General features: G+C 34.0%; 1 protein-coding gene across 2 annotated transcripts in view; it reads left to right on the plus strand.

Annotated features, from left to right (window-relative positions):
- Window positions 1-19,276, plus strand: part of LOC122630123 — a 24,576-nt gene extending 5,300 nt beyond the window's left edge. Inside the window, exons 2-18 of one of the 2 annotated variants that reach the window (XR_006327414.1) lie at window positions 519-970; window positions 5,679-5,749; window positions 10,991-11,088; window positions 11,162-11,285; window positions 11,667-11,898; window positions 12,629-13,138; window positions 13,223-13,270; window positions 13,544-14,098; window positions 14,630-15,073; window positions 15,154-15,293; window positions 15,382-15,459; window positions 15,536-15,881; window positions 15,955-16,159; window positions 16,246-16,436; window positions 16,664-16,836; window positions 17,313-17,568; window positions 17,836-17,969. Coding sequence is in view for 1 of the 2 variants with exons in the window: in XM_043814258.1 (XP_043670193.1) it covers window positions 805-970; window positions 5,679-5,749; window positions 10,991-11,088; window positions 11,162-11,285; window positions 11,667-11,898; window positions 12,629-13,138; window positions 13,223-13,270; window positions 13,544-14,098; window positions 14,630-15,073; window positions 15,154-15,293; window positions 15,382-15,459; window positions 15,536-15,881; window positions 15,955-16,159; window positions 16,246-16,436; window positions 16,664-16,836; window positions 17,836-18,279 (3,825 nt within the window). In the remaining variant the exon portion in view is untranslated. Of the gene's footprint in view, window positions 1-518; window positions 971-5,678; window positions 5,750-10,990; window positions 11,089-11,161; window positions 11,286-11,666; window positions 11,899-12,628; window positions 13,139-13,222; window positions 13,271-13,543; window positions 14,099-14,629; window positions 15,074-15,153; window positions 15,294-15,381; window positions 15,460-15,535; window positions 15,882-15,954; window positions 16,160-16,245; window positions 16,437-16,663; window positions 16,837-17,312; window positions 17,569-17,835 lie in introns of both variants that reach the window. The other variant, XM_043814258.1, reaches the window with a different exon arrangement.
- The last annotated feature ends 1,653 nt before the right edge of the window (window positions 19,277-20,929 follow it).

Below are 20,929 nucleotides of genomic sequence, written 5' to 3' on the forward strand. Positions count from 1 at the left end.
TTTTTTTTTTTTTGTTTTCCTTTCGATTTTATAATTTAAATGCTTTAAAATAAAAATTTAACAAGATTTCCACTGACCTTTATCTATTTATTAATAATGGCGAATGTTTACTTTTCTTTTATTTCTTTTTCGAATTATATTCTAAGAGTATATGAATCATTCGTGTAAAAATATATAAATAGTACATTAGATTAGACTATTCTAAAGATAAAAAGTATATTCGAAACGAATGAGGAATTTCGAGAGTCATCCATTGTTGTTTTCGATCGAGGCATCCAAGATATGCTTGATCATGACGCAATATCTATGATCTACACCGTTCGAGCGAGTCGATTGTAAAGCTATTACTTATCACATTATATTTATCTAAATATATCCTTTTTTTCCATTAACGATTTACATCCAACATTAAGCAACGTGTAAGATTATTAACGATCATTTGCACAATTTTTATACAAAAAACATTTTTAATCATTTTAGATCAAATTGATCAATAAATTTAATTTATTTCTATTTAGGTCTATCTGATCGAAAGAACCGGAGCTCGAGGCTCGAGCAAAAGGGGGGCCCATGCCGGACTGCAGGAAAAGATTGCAGGAAAAGAAGAAGAAGAGAAGCAGAAGGAGGTGAAGAGAAGCGAGAAAGGGGGAGAGGAAAAAAAGGAAAAAGAAGATAAAAAAAAAAGAGATCGTCGTCGTCGTCGATTGCGATCGTCGTCGTTTAAAATACATAACGAAGAGAGATCGTGACGTCGAACGAGAGTTAAACAAAAAAAAAAAAAAGAAAGAAAGAAGGTTCTCCAAAATGGCGTCCACGATCGTCGCGCAACTTCTGATATTCCTTACGTTGATAGCGTTATCCTTTAGGGTAACACGCTCTCACGTAGCTCTGACGTTTCCAAGAGCGAGAAGATACGATTTGGATTTTCTCGACAATAGCAGGACACCTGGCCCCTGTGGTATGCCACGCGGTAAGTGAGCAACTTTATGTAATACATACTTACGACGATCGATATGTAATATAGTAACTGGATACACGAGTTGAATATGAATGGCATACGTTAATGTGAGTGACTCGTGCAAGGATAAACGTAACGAATGAAACAGAGTAGAATATATAAATGATAATGATAATTAGAATAAATAACGGATTAAATGAAGTAGAACGAATTGACGAACACGTATATTTTTCGTTTTGGAACAAAGATATCTTTTTTATTTATTTATTTATTTATTTATTTATTTATTTCTATTCTTTTTTTTTTTGTAAATCTTTTGGAATTTGACTATTGAATACAATCGGATATAAATTTGATCGATAACGTGATCGAATCTCTGAATTATTATAAATCCGCGAATGTCTTTCATAACAAATCCACTCGTAGTTATTATTTCCTAGAACTATTTTAGATATAAATTCCAAACTTTTCTACGTATATAAGATACTTGAAAATTCCAAACGTCACGTTTGTAATACTTGAAAGTACGGACGAACGAACGCACGAACAGGTGTTACTCAAGCTAAAATCACAAGAACGATGATTGTGTGAACGATGGAACGTTTAAAAAATATTCTCTCTTAACTGTAAAGAATTCGTTAAAGAAAATAATTTCAAAAGAATTCCGTAACCATTTTAAAGAGAGAAAGGGAGAAATAAAGGAAAAATAAAGAAAAAGAGGAAGAAAAGAAAACAAAACAAAACAAAACAAAAGAAAAGAAAAGAAAAAAGAAAAAATAGTTGCGGCCAGTTGGACGATCATCTTGAACGATCCCAAGTAGCACATGCATACGTTCTAGGTTTACTTGCTGCATACCACTACGTATGTTCATCGATGCAAAGAAAGAGAGAGAGAGAGAGAGAGAGGATTAGAGAGGGGAAGGAGGCAAGGTTTATGGGAAAACGACATTAACGCGGAGAGTCAATCTCTGAGATTCGAAGGGTAGAGGAGGAGGGGTGTTGAGGAGGTGGGAGGGAAAGAGGGATATAGTTGAAGCTAGTTCGAATCGAAGCGACTTTCTCCAAGAGTTGGTACGAAGGGAGCTGGTATCTCTCGTCGAGCATTACCTTCCACGTCGTGTGTATATATATATATATATATATATACACATATATGTATGTATGTATGTATATATATGTGTATATATATATATATATATAAAACTTGGTTCTCACATGCGTACTTGCCTGCCTTCGAGGGTACACATTTTGTATTCTAAGATATCTACAGGGTGTTCGTATTTTAATAAACATTTAAATTAAAAAAATTAACATTGAATGAATTCTTTAAAATTCTAATTAAGAGTGATAGGGGGAGAGCAAGCAAGAAGGGAAACGTGTCAAAATGTCGATAGATATTTTACGAGATTTTAGAGAAAATAATTGTAATTATTTAAAGTCGAATCATTTTATAGATGATTTTAGATAGATTCGTAATGAAAGGCGTAAATGCAAAAGCGTAAGATAACAATTTTGTTTGATTTAGAAATGAGAAATTTATAAATTTCACAATGATATTTGAGTCTTTAGAGATTTAAAGTTACACTATAGATACGTAAATATATATATATATATTATCATTGACGTGCACTTCGAACGCATACACGAACATACATACATATATACATATATAACATACCGCAAGAGTATTGCAACGTTTTAACCGAGACTACTGTAAGTACGTTTAAGCCTCAATTTATCGCAAAAGTGTGAGTAAATGGTACGTAATGAAGGTACGGTACACTTTCCGAGCAACTTTTCATTCTATATGTATATATGTTAGTGTATACATTTATGTATATGTGTACGTACATATGTATTTCTATGAAAGTATGTTTGAAATGCCACGTTCATGTACTCTCTATCTTTCTTTCGAAAATGAAAGAGAGAGAGATAGAATATACAGGAGTGTGCAATTGTCAAAACAAGTTCATATATATATATATTATCTCGAGCAGGTTTTGCAACATCAAAAAATACCGTGCCTTTGCCTCCGATTTCTTATCTTTCAATGGCTACTAAACGTTCAGAAATTTCGTCCATCGTCGAGAACTGGTTATCGAATTTAAATTTTGTCGTCAATTAAAAAAAGAAGAAAACGTGGATATAACTCTTAGATAGTAAAAATAATTAAAAATCGAACGAAACCTTTCCTTTTTTGGATTTTAATATCTATTTTGAAACGATAGTATACATTATTGGATAAATAAATTATTCCTAGTATTATTATTATTTCATCGTGAACCCGATACCAGTATCGATATGATAAAAACGTTCTGACACTTGAAGAAATACCAAAGAAATGATTTTTATTTCATTCATTATCACTTGGAAGAAATTTATTTCTGAACGATTGCAGAATTTATATCGATGGAAAGGAAGCTTACTTGAAATAGAAATTTATTAAGAATTTCATTTAATATAATTAGTATTAAGAATTTTTGAAGATTCGATAGAAAGTTCCGACATTACTTGCTGGCAAGCCAATATTTATCATTATTAATAAATAGAGTCTAATCGAATTGCAATTATATACAATATTATATACATTTATCTAACGTATTAGAATTAATCTCGAATCAAACGTATGCGTTCGTTAGAAAATGATTACTGTATAAGATTTGGTTATATTTATCTAAACCTAATATGATTGATCTAATTTTTTTATTTATAAATCAACGCTATTTTTCTTATCAAAAATATTGATTTGTCTTATACAATAACATTTTCATATTTCTATGATATACGTGCGATCCTTACGAAATAAAAACTCGTTGATTTCATAAAAAAGAAAAAAAGAAAGAAAGGAAAAAAATATGCAATAAAAAAGCACGTGAAAAGTGATAAAATTTTTAAACACGATTTCTCGTACGATTCGTCGTATTACTCTTCTTTGATTTTATAGATCCGACATCAATCTTTTACTTTCTTTTTTTTTGTTTATAGGATACAGTAGGTATATTTTTTTCAAATTCACGAATTTTTTTTTTTTTCTTTCTTTCCTTTCAACCTTCGGAAACGGAATTCTGTTTTGTAAAAAGGAAATTATATATATGTATGTGTAAAATGTCTATGTATTGTATCGTATGAGTGTGTTTATTGTGAAAGAAACGTGTAAAACGAACAGTTCGCTCCTTACACATTCTTTCCTTTCCATCGTAGAAATCGTACTACGTCTCGCTCGTACCAAGCAAAAAACGTTCTCTCATAATTTAATCGACGGCCTGTCGACACTGGCCGCTGACTCTGGTGAGCAACGTGCCAGGTAGGGAACTCTCCGGCTTTCCTTCCGGGACTTCACGCGGAGAGGTACGCGTTCCTTTTTCCATAAAAGGTTAGAGCTTCTCGTGAAAGGCGATGCCCTATAATCCCTTACCATGCGTCATACGTGGTACTTAAGTATTTATCTCTTCTTCGTACATATAAGTTCCATATTTTCGATTAACATTCCATCGTACATAACAATCATCATCGTCGTCGTCAATCGTATCATCGAATAATTAGAATAAGATCCTTTTTATTTCTATAAACTCGTTTAAAATTTACTAGAGAAATGTTTTACATTTCGATCAAATATTTATTCTATCGATATATCTTAAACGAATTTATCAGATATTAATAGAATGATCATTTGTAAAACTTAATTAATCCTCTATGATCTAACTTTCTTTCTTCCGTGTTTGAAATAAAAATGTAATTGTATACTGTAATTTATTACTGTTTAAGTAACGACGACTGATATTTTCTTATTAATAAGTTCTTGAAAAATAAACGTACATAATGTATATATTCCCAGTGATATATTTTCAGATTGAATTAAATTTTTCGTATGGCTGTTAATCTTATAAATCATTTGAAATAAAACGAATAATTAAGACATAAATATAACGTGAAAAGAATTAGTCTGAGGAAGTCTAACTTGGAAGTTTGAGGAAGCCGAAAATAATGTTATCGAAATATCTATAATATCCACATACATTTCTAACATTTCTAACAGTACCTATCTGTAAGTTATATAAAATACGTATATGTAACACACATATAGGTAATTAATTTATTGGATAAATATATCAATCATATAATAGACTTTCTATTCCAAATGGAACGTTAGAAAATTTCAATTACCGAAAAATTTTCAAAGACGAAGTAAAAACTCAAAGAACAAATTTCACTCCAATTTCGCTTTACAACATCGGTATTTTCTTGATCCGCGAGTCGATCGAGTCTCGACGATGACGTAAACAGTCGTAACATATTCTCATTCATCGATAAATGTTGAATGAAGAAGTTTTATCTACAAAAGAACATCGTTCAAACGAACGGACCACTTTGCCCGCACATTTTTCTTTTTTATTATGCGCAAAACGTACTATATTGTTTTCTTCTTTTCTTTTTGTCTTTTATCTCTTCGTGTCCTTGATTACGAAAGAATCAAAGGATCCTTCTCTCGATTTGAATTCGATCGTCTCTGCACTGTTTAACGCGTAAACTATTCTAGGAGAACGATATTACAAAGTCGTTAAACGTGCCACGATATTATACCTATCTCTCGTGCCATTGAAAGCATTCGACGAATTTAAATGACGCGTGTATTATAACGGACTTCGAACGTCGACGACGCATCGTTGTCCGACTTTCTTTGCTAACGTTCCTGAACTAACTGGACCTTGCTTTATTTCAGGTACCATCAAAACGACGTTACTTTCCGGAAGTAATTTTAACGTAACGTGGCACCTCTCTTATCCTCACAAAGTAAGTTAAAAGTTCGATTATTATTATTATTATTATTATTATTATTATTATTATTATTTACAATGAGTTAGAAAAGTAAATCACTTTAATATCATTTTAATAGGTTGAAGCGATTTCCATTGAAACGTATTTTTAAAACAATAAATGATATGAAAGTCAGTCGTATAAATCGATAGACTCGTCTAACGCTTCTCATAATTTTCAATAGATAAAAGATATATAAGATTTCGTATCTTTTTTACATTAGATTTTATACTCAATGTGAATATTTAAACGTCGCGAAAGAAATCTTTAAGACGTATTAAATAAAGTTTGCAAGATTCACAATCGACGATATTATTCAAATCGGTCAATTGTAGCAATAAAATATAGAAAATGTTAGAAATCATTTTTACAATAGGACTCGGTAAGAAAATTTCTAAATAGGATACCGCAAATGACTAATAAAAATGTTTTAACAAATTCTCGGTATTAGTCATAACAGGAACACGAATTCCTCTGAACTTAGCTCACAATTTTAAAAAGACGTACGCCTTGTACCTTGTTCAAAAGAAAAAACAAACAAACAAACAAAGATTATCCGGTTTCAAAGATCACTTTTGTGAGTCATTAAAGATCCATCTTCCGTAATATAATAATTTACAATGTCTATCAATCACGACGTAGAAAAATATTGTTCATTATATATATATATATGTGTGTGTGTGTGTGTGTGTGTTATAACTTTTTAGCTTATCTTTTATAAAAGGCAACGAAGCACGGAAAACTAGTGAAAAATCATGTTAATCCGTTACGCGAGGAATCGGATAAAATCATATCCGCATAGTATTATTTCACTTCGATACTTTCCCTCGGTATAGTTCGTGCTAGGCCGGTTTGCAGGTGCGTCATTAAAACGAACGAACCAACGAACGAACCAACAAACGAACGAACGAACGAACGAATAAAAGCGTTTGGATCGTGTCCGACATTGACCGCGGATTCAATCGATTTAATTTTAACGATTTTACAATTTTCTTTAACTATAGACTACAATATTAAATATATTTGATAAATATACATGATAGACCGCGCGTTTTAATTTACTTATAATATTGTCTAACTATTTCGAAGAAGTTTTAACAAAATGACCGACTTCGTAATTCTTGTTTTACGTAATGATAGTCGTTACAAAAAATGTTAACTAAAATCTATATTTCTTTAGATTTATCATTAGGAAATTAAGTCTATTAAAAATGATGATTTTCCTTTTTTTACAAATACTTTTGTCAAATTGACGAATGTAATAAACATAAGTTCGATAATTCTAACATTTGATAAAGAAAAATTATTCCTACAAGTGTACTATGATTATAACTGATAAAAGAACACTCAATGAATAATTTTTAAATTCCGCTAATGAGAAAAGTCTTCTTATATAATTAGTTAAAACCTTCATTAAATATGATTACTTTGAAATTCGGACAGGTGAAAAATAATCATACACTTGTAAGTTTCTTTGTCTCATAGAAAAATAATTCCGAACATTATTCAGAAACAATCAAACATGTTTTTTGTGCCAGATAATAGTATGAAGTTATATGAAATTATTTAAATTTTTCGATCGATGAAATTACGTCATTTATCCTATATGAATTTGATAATTATATCAATTTCCAATATTATCATTATTTTTAAATAATAAATTGGAGTGAGAAAAAGAGAGAGAGAGAGAGAGAGAGAGAAAGAGAATATCATTAAAAATTAAAGGCAATTAAACGGAACAAACTATGAAATCTCTCTCTCTCTCTTTCTCTTTCTCTTTTTTTCTGTTCAATGTTCCATGCAAACATTCATGGTATTCGCCACCGACAGTAGATACTCTCTTTCTCTTTACGAGCACATTTAACATGCGCAACACAATCGTTCGGACCGACTCTGACAATGAGCCAGCAAATCGTCGTGAAAGCGCGCATTTCGAATTTTCTCGCGACCGTAACGCGTAACGCGAGCGAGGAGAGATAGATTAGAGTGGTTTTATTTCTTTTTTTTTTCTTTCTTTTCCTTTGTCTTTTTCTTCTTCTTCTTCTTCTTTTTCATCTTCTTCTTCTATTCCAAATCATTTCGCGTTTTTCGTGTCTTCGAGTTTATAGAAAAGTATTAAGAAAAGAAAAAAGTATATAACGATCGAAAAGGATGACTCGTTCGAGACAAACAAAAGTGAGAATACTCGAATAAATCTACTCCATTTTGTGTTCTTTTTCCATTTTTCTTTCTTTCTTTCTTTCTTTCTTTCTTTCTTTCTTTCTTTTTCATCACGGAAACGATGCTATCCGTTGATGCGTTCCGCATGAACTTTTTTTCCCAGCTCGTTGAGATGGAGCGCGGGAAAGGCACGAATCCTAAGTCTTTTCAAACTAGTTACTATCCCACGTAATCCTTCGAGAGAAAAAATAGACGATGATCGAGATGTCCACGAAAACAAAAGGGAACAAGAGAATTACAAAAAAATTATCGATCTAACATTTCTTTTTTTGTTTCGTTTCTTCCCTTTAGAATCTTTTTCTCTTGGATATAAATATTTTTGTCGATATCTCTTTTATCTTTTGACCTCGTGCTACGTATACGTATATAGACGATTTTGAATTGCATTTTTGTATTCTATTTTTATATACAGCATCATCGCATAATATAAATACCATCTGTATTTAATCACGTTTTATTCTCTCTCTCTCTCTCTCTCTCTCTCTCTCTCTCTCTCTTTACCTTTTTTCTCTCTCTTTTTTTATTAATCAACGCACAACGTAGCACTGTGTCGAGATTAACAAAAGATTCGTTTAGATCGATGTAAATTCTGATAATATCGCTCGATATAATGAATGGAGAATTATAAAAATATTTTCATGTTCTTAAAGATAAGAAAATAAAAATCTTTATATAATAAAATAAATAATAAAGTTGAATAAATCCGATAAATTCTTCTCTGTGAAAAACATCGAACGAATTAACCTTCGAATTATCCTATGTCTTTCGAACCTTTCCCACTATATATAGAAGGTACGACTTTAATGATAATGACAATAATAACAATGACAGAGAAAAACATTAACCGAATTGGGTGGCGCAGAAACATGCGTTGGCCTCTTCGTATTATGCGTGACGAGTAACTCGAAGGAGCGTAGGCGTGCAATACGTTATCAAATTGTCTATGAGCGTTCGCTGTAAAGAGAAAAATAAAGAGAAAGAGACACAGAGAGAAAGAGAGAAAGAGAGAAAGAGATACATAGAAAAGAACTACAGAGTCGGCCTACGACGCCGAGTGCTCGTCGCTCAAGGTAACGCGTGCTGAATAATTCAGAAGCAAATTTTTGCTGGTATGTGACGTCCGTACTCTCCATCCACACATAGAAGCTCATATAGTATGTAGGTAGGTAGGTAGGTTGGTTGGTTGGTTGGTTGGTTGGTTGGTTGGTTGGTTGGTTGGTTGGTTGGCTGAAAAGGAGGTAGAGGAAAGACTCCTTTGCGTTGGTTAAATATATATATACGTATCTATATGTGTGTTTATACATATATATTCGGACATTTGTGTGTTTGTGTGTGTACACATATGTACGTGGCATCCGTTTCGGTGGTAGAGACAGGTATGTCGAATACCGTAAGTCGAATATCGTCGTTTAACTCGTATGACCAAACGAATATATACCAAAGGTGACAACGTCTTTACGCTTACTCAAAGGCCTCGTATTCATTCTTACCGGTTCCCTGGATGATCTTACGGAATGTTGACCCGATGAAAATTCATCTGGCAATCGGCTCGGTAATCTCAAAATTATTCAAATAATTTTATCATAAATATATCAAGAAGAGGATATGTAAAAATAATTAGAATTATTTCAACGAGCGATTATGTTAATTATCGTTAGGTATTTTTAAAGATCATTGGATTATCGTTCATTTGAATTATCGTTACTAAAGGAAGCAATTTGTGGGATCGTTTATTTTGAAATTTATTAAAATAATGTTATTATTAATTTATTGATTATAGATAGTGATTATACTAATTGGCAATTAGTTCTATCTAATGATTCGTTATTATTAATTAGTTAATCGTTCGAGGTTATTCATTATATATATATATATATATATATATATATATATATATATATATATTATGAAACTTTAAGAGAATATTTCAAACACTTTTATTGTATATTTACTTCTTGAAATACTCTTGAGAAAAGAAAAAGGCAGCGTGAAAATTGATAACTACGTCCGCAAGCGAATTATTTCCGGCGGAAGGATATGAATAATCTCCTAACAGTTTGCGAAAGTAAAGTCTTGAAATTCATCTTGCCGATTTATCAGTAATATACCACGGTTTGTTAAACTGTGAAATGTATGAAATCAATTTTGTAAAATTGAAAAATTATCTTGTCTACCGATCGGATACTGAAACGAAATGTTGAATTTAATAGAGATACTAAATTATTTATAATCTTTTTCTTATCGGTTTGATTTAGCGATTGACACTGATAAAGCTAACAATAAACTAAATCGAATTTATTTGAAGATAAATTTTTAAAGATACTTACATACATACATGCATAGATAAACCTGTATTTATGTTGTACCCACCTCGAAGGTAGCTTTTACATAAGAACAAAGAGTCAGACGATGACCGCACAATAATAATTCACTGACTCGTGTGTGCATCGAAAGGTGCAGTACGTGTAGGATCAAATTACGTGACAGATCGGTGACAGGCTCTACCTTGAACAATAAATCTGTTTGGTATAATATAGGTACTGTATAGATATAGATGAAAGAAACTTTACGATATAACACACACCTTTGCGAACATAATTTTCATACAATCTGATAATTGTACAACGTACTGCTATTAAAAAAAAAAACAATTTTAATAAAATTGAACAACAAGATAGAAAATTTTTATGTGAAAATGAAGATGAAAATTAATAGATATCTATACTTTGAAGTTGCTAATATTTTTTTCTATTTTCTTTTTCACTATCTATTATTTTCATTATATATCAATTTATTTTTATTATTATTTGTAATTGTAATGTTTATAGAAAGGGGTAGAATCTTTTTATTTACTTTGTACGCGATATTAAAGGAATTTTGTTACAAATTTATATTTTGTCGTTGTTTTTCAGTAGACTGAAAACGTCTTCTTCGCCATTAATTCACCATTGCAACAAATGACGAGTGTTAAAATCATTTCTTCTTTTTTTATTTCAGGGTGGATTTCGACTACAAATCCTCGATGGCCTTGACAGACCTTTGATCGATTTAACACCGGTTACACAACACAGCGAATTCGTTGAAGATGACGCTACGTGAGTTTGATCAAAAACATCGCGATAAATTATCTCTGATAATCTTGTAATAAATTCATTACAATTTTTTCAGAGCACAGAGTTACCACGTGCAATTGCCACAAAACTTTACCTGTACCGACTGCACGATCAGACTCCTTCGAAAAGCTGAAGAATGGACCTCAAGTTACAGATTTTGGTCCTGTGCAGATATCGACGTAAGTTTGATAAGAATAACATTAAAGCATTGGACTAAAGTAGCCGATATAAAAAAAAAAAAAAAAAAAAAAAAAAAAGAAAGAAAGAATTTTAATAGGAACGCAGTTCAACTGCTTTTCAAAAATAGATCACTCATTAATTATATTTATCGTATCAATGCAAATCGTAATCTAATTATTACATATTATATATACATATGTTCATCATTTATTGATAACTTGTGCCCCATGAAATTTTCAAAACTTTTTCTGTTAAATGAATCCATGTTCAATGACATGATCTAAACATCGTTCTTGTTTATCGCTTTATTAACGAATGTTAATGGGGACTTAATGTTAAAAAAAAAAAGAAAAAGAAAAAGAATTTCTTTTTATTTTTAGATACTCGATAGAAAGATCTACAGAGAAGACTGTAGCGGACACGGGAGATATCTCCTTGGCAGATGTAGATGCGATCGTTTCTATCATGGCGCAAGGTGCGAATTTAAGGAGGAGTGCCTCGACGACACAGATTGCGGTACCCAGGGCACGTGCATCGACAATGGCGGTACGACCGCACCCACCAAGCTCTGCTACTGCAACATTGGCTGGTTCGGATCGGGTTGTGCAAAAAGTGAGTTTCGACGGACACTGAAAGATCATCCGGTCAAGAAAATAAATTCATTTCTAGCAACAGCAATAACAACGAAATATATCACCGTTGAGTAACCCAATTGACCAAATAAAATTGATCTCTTTCACTTTAAATAAATTATCAACGTGATAAACGAATGAAATTTTTCGAACTATCATCTATAATTTACTTTATATAAATAACGATGTCATCGTTAATGCATGAATCTATCGAACCTATATTCGAATAATGAACGTTAATGTTAAATGAACAAATTCATTCTTTCTCTCATTCTTTCTCTTTCTCTCGTAACAATGCGTACACTTATTTACATAACATTATTTACATAACAATATATATTAACGTTTTTACACTGTTCATTATAATAACATATGTAACGTGACTCTTTGTCACGTAAGGTTACATGAGGTATTTATACTTTTTATTCGAGTCATTACAAGAAACATTACATAATTCATTAATCGTCATTATCACGCCGGGATATTTCTTTGTTGATTATTAATCATAACGACTAACTAAGTGAGATAGCAATAACGGACGTATTTATCTTCCCTTCCTCTTTCGCCAATACTTAATTACATGGTAATTAAAAAACTGGAAATGAAAAAAAAGAGAAAGAGAAAGAGAGAGAGAGAGAGAGAGAAAAATCGAGTAGAAGTGGGGAAGGAAAAAAAAATAATACGAAAGCAATTATAATTCCGTTTTGCAGGATCACCGATCAAAACGATCGACTTAGATTTAGAATCTTACACGATGAAGCGATTTTCCAATGACGTAACTTTTTACTGGAGGATTTTATGGACAAGCATGGAATTGGAAGGTGTTCTCGTAGCAAACAGTACCACTTGGATCGGTGTTGGTTGGAGACCGAGTGATCTATCTCCAGCATGTCGAGCCTTTCCTGAAATAAATGATCCACCGAAAGATGAGCCATTACCAAAGCCCGAACCTAAATCCGAACCAGAACCAAAACCTGAGTCGGAAAGAAAGATTACGGAAAGTAAAAGTAAATCGACGAGTAAACCTGTTACGGGCGAACTTATAGATGAACCTAAAGCCGAACCAGAACCAATACCAATACCGGAGCCTGAACACGATAGCGAAAGATCAGGTGCTAAAAGGAGATCAGCTAAAGTCGATGGTACAACTTCCGTGACCTATCGACCGGATGATGTTACCGTACAGACTAGCGTAACTTATCGAGTTAGCACAAAACAAGGTTGGCCTTATGATATTTGATATCATTCTTATGCTAGTTATAAGTACCAGGTATATGATTAACGTTTTTATTTTGTCGTAACAGGTCGTAAACGCAGATCATCCGAAACAGAAATATTACATACGTCGAACGGTATGTAAGCGTAGTTTTTAAATTGATTATGAAAAAGAGTATTTAATATTCATGGCTAGCTTGTAGCATATTCGTAGGGCAAATTAGTGGTTTGCTTCAAAATTTGCAAAAGTATTATTATATACAACGATATATATATATATATATATATATATATATATATATATATTTAAATAGAATTCCCTCCGCTCGCTCAAGACACGACGCACGAGGTGATGGTCTCTTTTAGTTTAAAGTAGTTAGTTGCACGTTGTTCCATGCTTTGTTGCACAGGTGAGCGCGCAACCGAGTCGGCCACCATCGTCGGCACAGAGCCAGAACCCAACTCCGAACCGGAACCTCAACCTGTGTCAGAATCCAAATCTCAACGAGAACCTAAATCCAAGTTAGATTCATCGTCGGCGCCAGAATCTAAATCTGAACCAGAGCCTATATCTAAACCTGAATCGATATCTGAGCCTGAGCCTGAACCTAAATCCGAACCAGAACCAAAGTCAGAACCTGAACCAAAATCTGAACCCGAGCCCAAATCCGAACCAGAACCAAAGTCAGAACCTGAACCGAAATCCGAACCCGAGCCTATATCCGAACCAGAACCAAAATCTGAACCGGAACCGAAGTCAGAACCCGAACCTAAATCGGAACCCGAACCAAAATCCGAACCAGAACCAAAATCCGAACCAGAGCCCAAATCCGAGCCCGAACCAGAACCAAATTCTGAACCAGAGCCAAAATCTGAACCGGAACCTACTTCCGAGCCGGAGCCAAAGTCTGAACCTACCTCAGAACCGGAAACTAAGTCAATCCTCAAAACGGGAGCAACGAAAGGTAATGAGGCATTTTAATGCTTGTTTCCGCATGTAACGAACACGCTGACAAATCACCCGCGTAATCATAAATGAAATTTATCTTTATCGCAACGAGGCTCACAAATAAATATTTCTCTTATAAGAACCTTGATAAATGAACGCCACAAGTATAACTTGGAATGATTGCGTAACTAACGTTGCATAAACGCTAAAATATGCAGAAATTTATAATCGAGGATATATTCGAATGTAAATACACGTTATTGCTATGTGGATGCGTTCGATTGATGCAAGCTACGAAGGAAAAGCAAGTTATTTGAGAAAAAAATGTATAAATACCGGTGTAAAAATTCACCTCGTAGTCACCTGTATCAATAAGGAAAATGTAATGAGTAGTTTGAAAGGAATTTTTATACAAGTAGTATAGTATTACACATATACAAATATACATGCATATATATATATATATAAAATTACTATTAACATCATTAAAAAAAGAATCATCCGAGTTGGCAAATCTTAATTTGATTTTTTTATCTTTCACGTGAAGCATCGATACCATCGATGGGACATAAATACAGTCCGAAACACGACTTCAATCCCATGGATTGTACGGATATAATAATCGGTACGGCAAGAGGAATGACGCATAGAATCGGAGATTATTACACGAGAGACAGATCGACGCCGCGTCAAGACAATTATTGGGGTGGGAAGGACAGTTTGACAGCGGCCATGGGTTTCGAACGAGATGGTGTCACTACGATACTCTTCAGAAGGAAGCTAGAAACAAACGAGGCCACGGATCATGCTATTCGGGAAGGTAATATGCATGTGATATGGGCCAAGGGTCAGGAGCCAGGTCATTACATTCATAAACCGCCGAGTGGTATTGAACAATCCAAAGTCTCCGTTAAAGAATTTTATAAGGTCGATGAACTGAAATATCACGGACATAATTCCCAAAGAGGTGTTACGACCATCGACTTCTTCGGTAAGTAAAAAATAAATAAAATTCAAATTCAAATTCAAATTATAAGACAGAATAATCGACGATCGATAATATTTCCGTAGAAAATAATGGCGAAGAAGAGGAGGTTAACGTGCCGGTACCAGGTGGAGGTTGCGGTGGTTCATGGCAATATCCACGACATTGTTCGGTTGAAAATCGTACATGCGAATACGCCATAGAATGGAACTACAAAGCAAAATTGGTAAATCGATCTTTAAACGATTAATATCTTTTATCATCGTTAAATATTATATATCCATAAAATAAATTAAATATGATTACCTTTCTAGGATCAAATATCCTTTGTTATTTCGACAACGAATACTAGTAGTTGGACTGGAGTTGGATTTTCCAACGATGACAAAATGGTGATTTCATCGATTAACTACTTCATCCAAGCTCCTGTTTTTTCTCCAGTAGCTAACGTCGTATCTCGTTTTTTAGACACAAACGGATGCGGTCCTAGGATGGGTTGATACAACCAATGGTCGAGAATTCGTCATGGATACTTGGATGAGCGGTTACAATCCTCCTTTGTTAGATCCTTCTCAGGATATTTATAACACACACGGACGTATCGAAGATGGAGTTATGACAATACGATTTTCAAGAAAACGAATCACGAAGGACACTACCAGAGATTTCTCATTCACCGACGATCATTGCCTTTACATGATGTATCCGGTAAAAGGTGGCAAGTTCAATGCAGTTAACAAAAAGATTCAAAAGCACAATGCACCACCGATGGTTTCACGCAAAAAGATCTGCATAAGACCTTGCGGCGCAGAAGGTACTCGTCAATGAATAAATAAAAATTCGCGTCTTCGTTCATCCCTTTAATCATTAATTTCTAATTTCTTTAGAGATAGAAACTATAACGACACCAGCCCCGCCAAGATTGTACTACGATATTGAAGTTAAATTAATTCATCTCGGCGATAGTTTTGTACCACCATCGCAAGATAGTCCCGATTTTGAAATTATCTCGAACACGATAACGGACAGTTTCGGGCCGGTTTTCGAAAATCTTCCGGGTTATTATCGGATTGATCTCGAGGAATTGAAACGGTAAATATTTCTAACATCGTAAACCAATATTAACAATATCTATCGAATATTTGTAATCTTATTTTACGCTTAACGTATTATACCAGAGATGAAGAACAAAATGGAGCAGTGGCACGCATGAAATTGATACTGGATAAGAACGAAATAAAAGGCAGAGCTTTAAATCCATTGGATGCAACAGCAGCTACAGAAAAGGCATTAAAGAAAGCTCTCATTGGTGGAAAGGTCGGTGCCCTCTCCGTTGATCCTCAGTATCTAGTCATCAAAGCACCTCGAAGTAAGTATTACGATATCAAAGTAACATTTAAAGATCAGACTCGTGTAACTTGATTGATCGAAAATAAATTGATCGAGAAACTAATTAATAAAGATGTTCGTAGAGTTGTCAATTATGATTCTTTCTGAAATTTCCAAAGAATAAAAGTGATCGCGTTACACGATTCGTACTTTTGCATATAAATCCGTTCTAATGCAATTGATAATCATCTAATTTTTCATTGACAGTAAGCGAAGAAAACGAAGTAAGCGAAGAGGACGATCGACCATTCAAACCGACCTTCCTGCTAAGCGAGACGAAGTTATACATAGTCGTTGGATGCGTTGCTGCATTGGTAGCACTCGCAGTCTTACAAGCTATCTGTACACTTTACAAATCCTCAGTGAAGCGCTCTACCAAGGTACATAGATTCTACCCAAAGGGAGAGAAAAGAAAAAAAGAAAGAGAAAAGAAAATTTTAAGAAAATCGAAACGATCCGTCATCATCTTGTCCCTTTTTTCTTCTTCTTCTTCTTCTTCTTCTTCTTCTTCTTCCTTTTCTTCTTTTTCTTTTTCTCGCCTAGATGATTTTCTCTATCGCCAACTCTACATTTACTGAAGTGTTAGCTCTACCAGCTTGACGCGTGTTATCCTATCTCTCAATCTTAACAATCACCTTCTTTCGTAACTATAAATTAGTTTAAAATCGATCGTATTTAATCGACTATCCCTAGATCCAATTTAGCCGTTCGTTAACACGTTTTACAGAAAAATCTTTGATCATTCTCAAAGTAAAAATTCCTGTTTCGTGCTTTTATGTTTATCTCGAAGTACGTCTCTTGCTTTTGCTTCTGTTGTTGCATGATTGCGCTCTCCTCGCGATCGTCGCAAATAAAGAGGGTCTACTCGCTGCCTCTGGCTTACTCCGACGCGGCCAACCCGATTCATCGAACTAACGCGACGCGGTCCCACCGACAAAACGGCGATCAGCATCATCACTACAACTACCACCATCATCATCATCACCAACTTCGGCATCATCAGCATGCTACGAACGAAAAACATCGGCCTAATCCCAGCTGGTAGAGCTCGCACTTCAGATACAATCGACGCGCAAAATATTCATCGTTTCCTCGTTTTCTCACTAATCAAGGTATCGCTACATATCTTTCTGTCTCTGTCTCTCTGTCTATCTATCTTTGTCACTTCTGTTCATCCTCAGCAGTAATTCGCTTTTCTACTCCTCTCTTTCGTAGAACTTTACCATTAGGCATTTATTAAACCAGTCCACGTATCTGTAAGACAAATATCAAAACACAGATAATAAATGGGATTTGTATATCGAATAGACCTATACGTAAAATTGTAAATTGAATAATTCGCAAAGGAAATCATTAAAATATTATAATTTTATTCATAGGATCGTCTTATAAGCAGTAATGCATGGAAAGATTATTCCTCCGGAGCAAATACGAACTTTGGATTTGAATCCTTCGAGACCGAAGAGAAGACTCATCCACCACCTGTATCCAGTCTTCCAAGACCCAGAGATATAACTGGGAACGGTACCAATCTTGGTCACGATACTGTAGAAGGCCCCAATAGAATGGTCAGTCCAAGAGCGACTTATAGTTTACCTCGTGCTCCAGGCTCTAGGAATAACGCACCCACACCGATGCAGCCAGGATATTACACTCAAGATCGTAGGAATCAGTATCAAAGATCGAAGGGTCTCCAGAGTACGACGAACAACGTAGCTGCACAAGCGAATCAACCGGACTTTTACTTCATGCCGAGTCAACGTAAATACAGCGGCGAGGTTGTGCGCGTTTACGTCGATTACGAGAGTCAAATGCCAAAATGAGGAATGCTCTAAAAATGAAGAATGAAAAAAGTCGTAAAAGAAAAGAAAAAAGAGAAAAAGAAGAAAAAGTGCGTTTGGTATTGACTGGTATGATCTTTCATAACAATGACTAATCTTCTTCTCGCTTCAGTGAAGCGATTTGTAAATAAGTGAACAAAAAAATTAAAAAGAAAAAAAAAGTAATAATATTAATAAGAATAAGAATAAGAATAAGAATAAGAATAATAATGATAAGAAATTCTCAAAGAGCTTGCAAGCTTTCCTGTTTTAATACGAAGGACCTTTCACTTTTGGAAGCTTTCGTTCGATCGCTCTCTTGAGAATATCATGTACGTAACGAATGTATGTATGTATGTATGTATGTATGTATGTATGTATGTATGTATGTATGTATGTACTGTGTATAAGGAATGTGCTTCTATATGGACATGAAAAAAAGGGAAAAGAAAAGAAAAGAAAAAAAATATATATATCAAGAAAAGTGGAAGCGATACAAACTCACAGGAGCAGCCGCTTTCGACCAAAGAGTTAATCGATAGTGTGTGCGCGTGCGCGATTTTGTACAAAAGTGCGAGAAAATAAGTGCGATCGACCAGTCTCAACGGAGACATTGACGAACGCATATCGTTATAACATATATCTCGACTTCATATCGAAAAAAATAAAACGATACGCGCGTTGCGTTATATACTATATTGATGTACATATTAAAATGTTTTATATATATATATATATATATATATATATATATAATTATGTATGCGTAAAAGATACGAGTAGCAAGTAGCACTGCACGCGGATGTTTGCGCAAATAAAACGTTTGTACATTTTTTTTTTCTTTTTCTTTTTCTTTTTCTTTTTCTTTTTCTTTTTCTAAATCGATAATTTACGATAGTTATCTCTCTTGTACAAAAACACAGTGTGCACGAAGATTAAAGAATTTTTAATCACGCAATACTGGAATATAATAAAAATATGATGAATCACGTGAGATTTATATCATCGTTCGTTCATATATCTCCTTGAAGTATCGATCGACGACGAACAGTTATTAACTAACTTAACTATAACCAGGAATTGATTGGAATATGTTGGATCGTAAATAAATAGAAATGTCGGATAAAATTAACGATAATACTTGTGATAATCATAATAACGATAGCAGCAGCAGTAGTAACGATGGCAATAGTATTACAGTATTAATTACAGTGTAATGTCGTTAACAATGGCGTCGATGGCGCGGCAAGACTTCCGATATCATTTGGTAATTAATGATTTATAATTGTAATAAGACGACGCCAAAGGTAAGTTCTTCGTACCTCCAAATGGATGATGAGTAAAATCGGAAGTCAAATATTAACGCCAACTTTGCCTTGTCGACCCTATATCATAATGTTATAATGTAACTAGTAGTATCGAGCACATTTCCGGGCCTACCATAAGATTTTTTTTTTCTTTTTTCTTTTTTTTTCGTTTTTTTTTTTTTTTTTTTTTTTTTTTTTTTTTTTTTTTTTTTTTTTTTTTTTTTTTTTGTTTGTTTGTTCTTTCCTTCTCCACTTTCGTCGATCATGCGCACGAAGTTACATACAGAGAGAAGCCGCTGCGGTCATCATTTTTGACTGACTTTTCTCTCTTTCTGTCTCTCTCTCTCTCTCTCTCTCTCTCTCTCGCTCTCTCTCTCCCTCTCTCACCCTATCTCTCACACATCTACTTCTCCCAATCCCTCTTATTTTCTTGTTTCAGAAGAACGATACTAAATTATGTGGTGAACGAATGCGCGACCGACCATTATACTAATACATTAAGATTAATTGCAACAAATAAGATTTATTTTTGTTTCTCGCAGCCACTAATACGCACGCGCAATCGCATTCTTCGCGGAAATCGTATCGGCAATTATAACCGATTCAAGTTCTTGTCGTTCGGCACAGATTATCATAAGTAATGCCGTATCCAGTCCGCCATTTTGAATGCATTTTGCGTATGCTGCCTCATTATCTTTATCTTCATCATCATCATCATCATCATCATCATCATTATCATCATCATCATTACGTCATCATTATTTATCATCATGACTCTCGCGCCCTTTTTACTTTCTCTCCTCCAAACGTTATTACACGGACATCTTTTTTCCTCTTAAAATGTGAACATCGAGCAACACCACACACATGCAGGCAGTACACGTGTGCGCATATACATATACACACGCGCACACACATACACAAGCGCGTACGCGCATGACGCACGCACACGGAGACTAATCAGCACATCATTTTTCTATCCATCAAAAGCAGTGTAATCAAGAGTACAATAGACGAACATCTGGATAAATGGAGCGAACACCATATTAAGCTTAATTTAACTCGTTCGTAAATGTTAATTTCCGCGTGCTTATGCACAAGCCCCACGTTTTTATTTTATTTTATTTTATTTTATTTTATTTTATTTTATTTTACTTTACTATACTTTACTATACTTTACTTTACTTTATTTTATTTTATTTTATTTTTCTACCTTTTCCTTCCCTTTCCCCTTCTTTCTATATTTTGCTTTTCTTTTCTTTTCCTTTCTTTTACGCAATAGCACACATTATAGTGGCAGATAATACTTTCATTCTCATTCTCTCTCTCTCTCTCTCTCTCTCTCT

This window comes from Vespula pensylvanica, chromosome 6 (assembly GCF_014466175.1).
Source record: "Vespula pensylvanica isolate Volc-1 chromosome 6, ASM1446617v1, whole genome shotgun sequence".
Taxonomy (NCBI): domain Eukaryota; kingdom Metazoa; phylum Arthropoda; class Insecta; order Hymenoptera; family Vespidae; genus Vespula; species Vespula pensylvanica.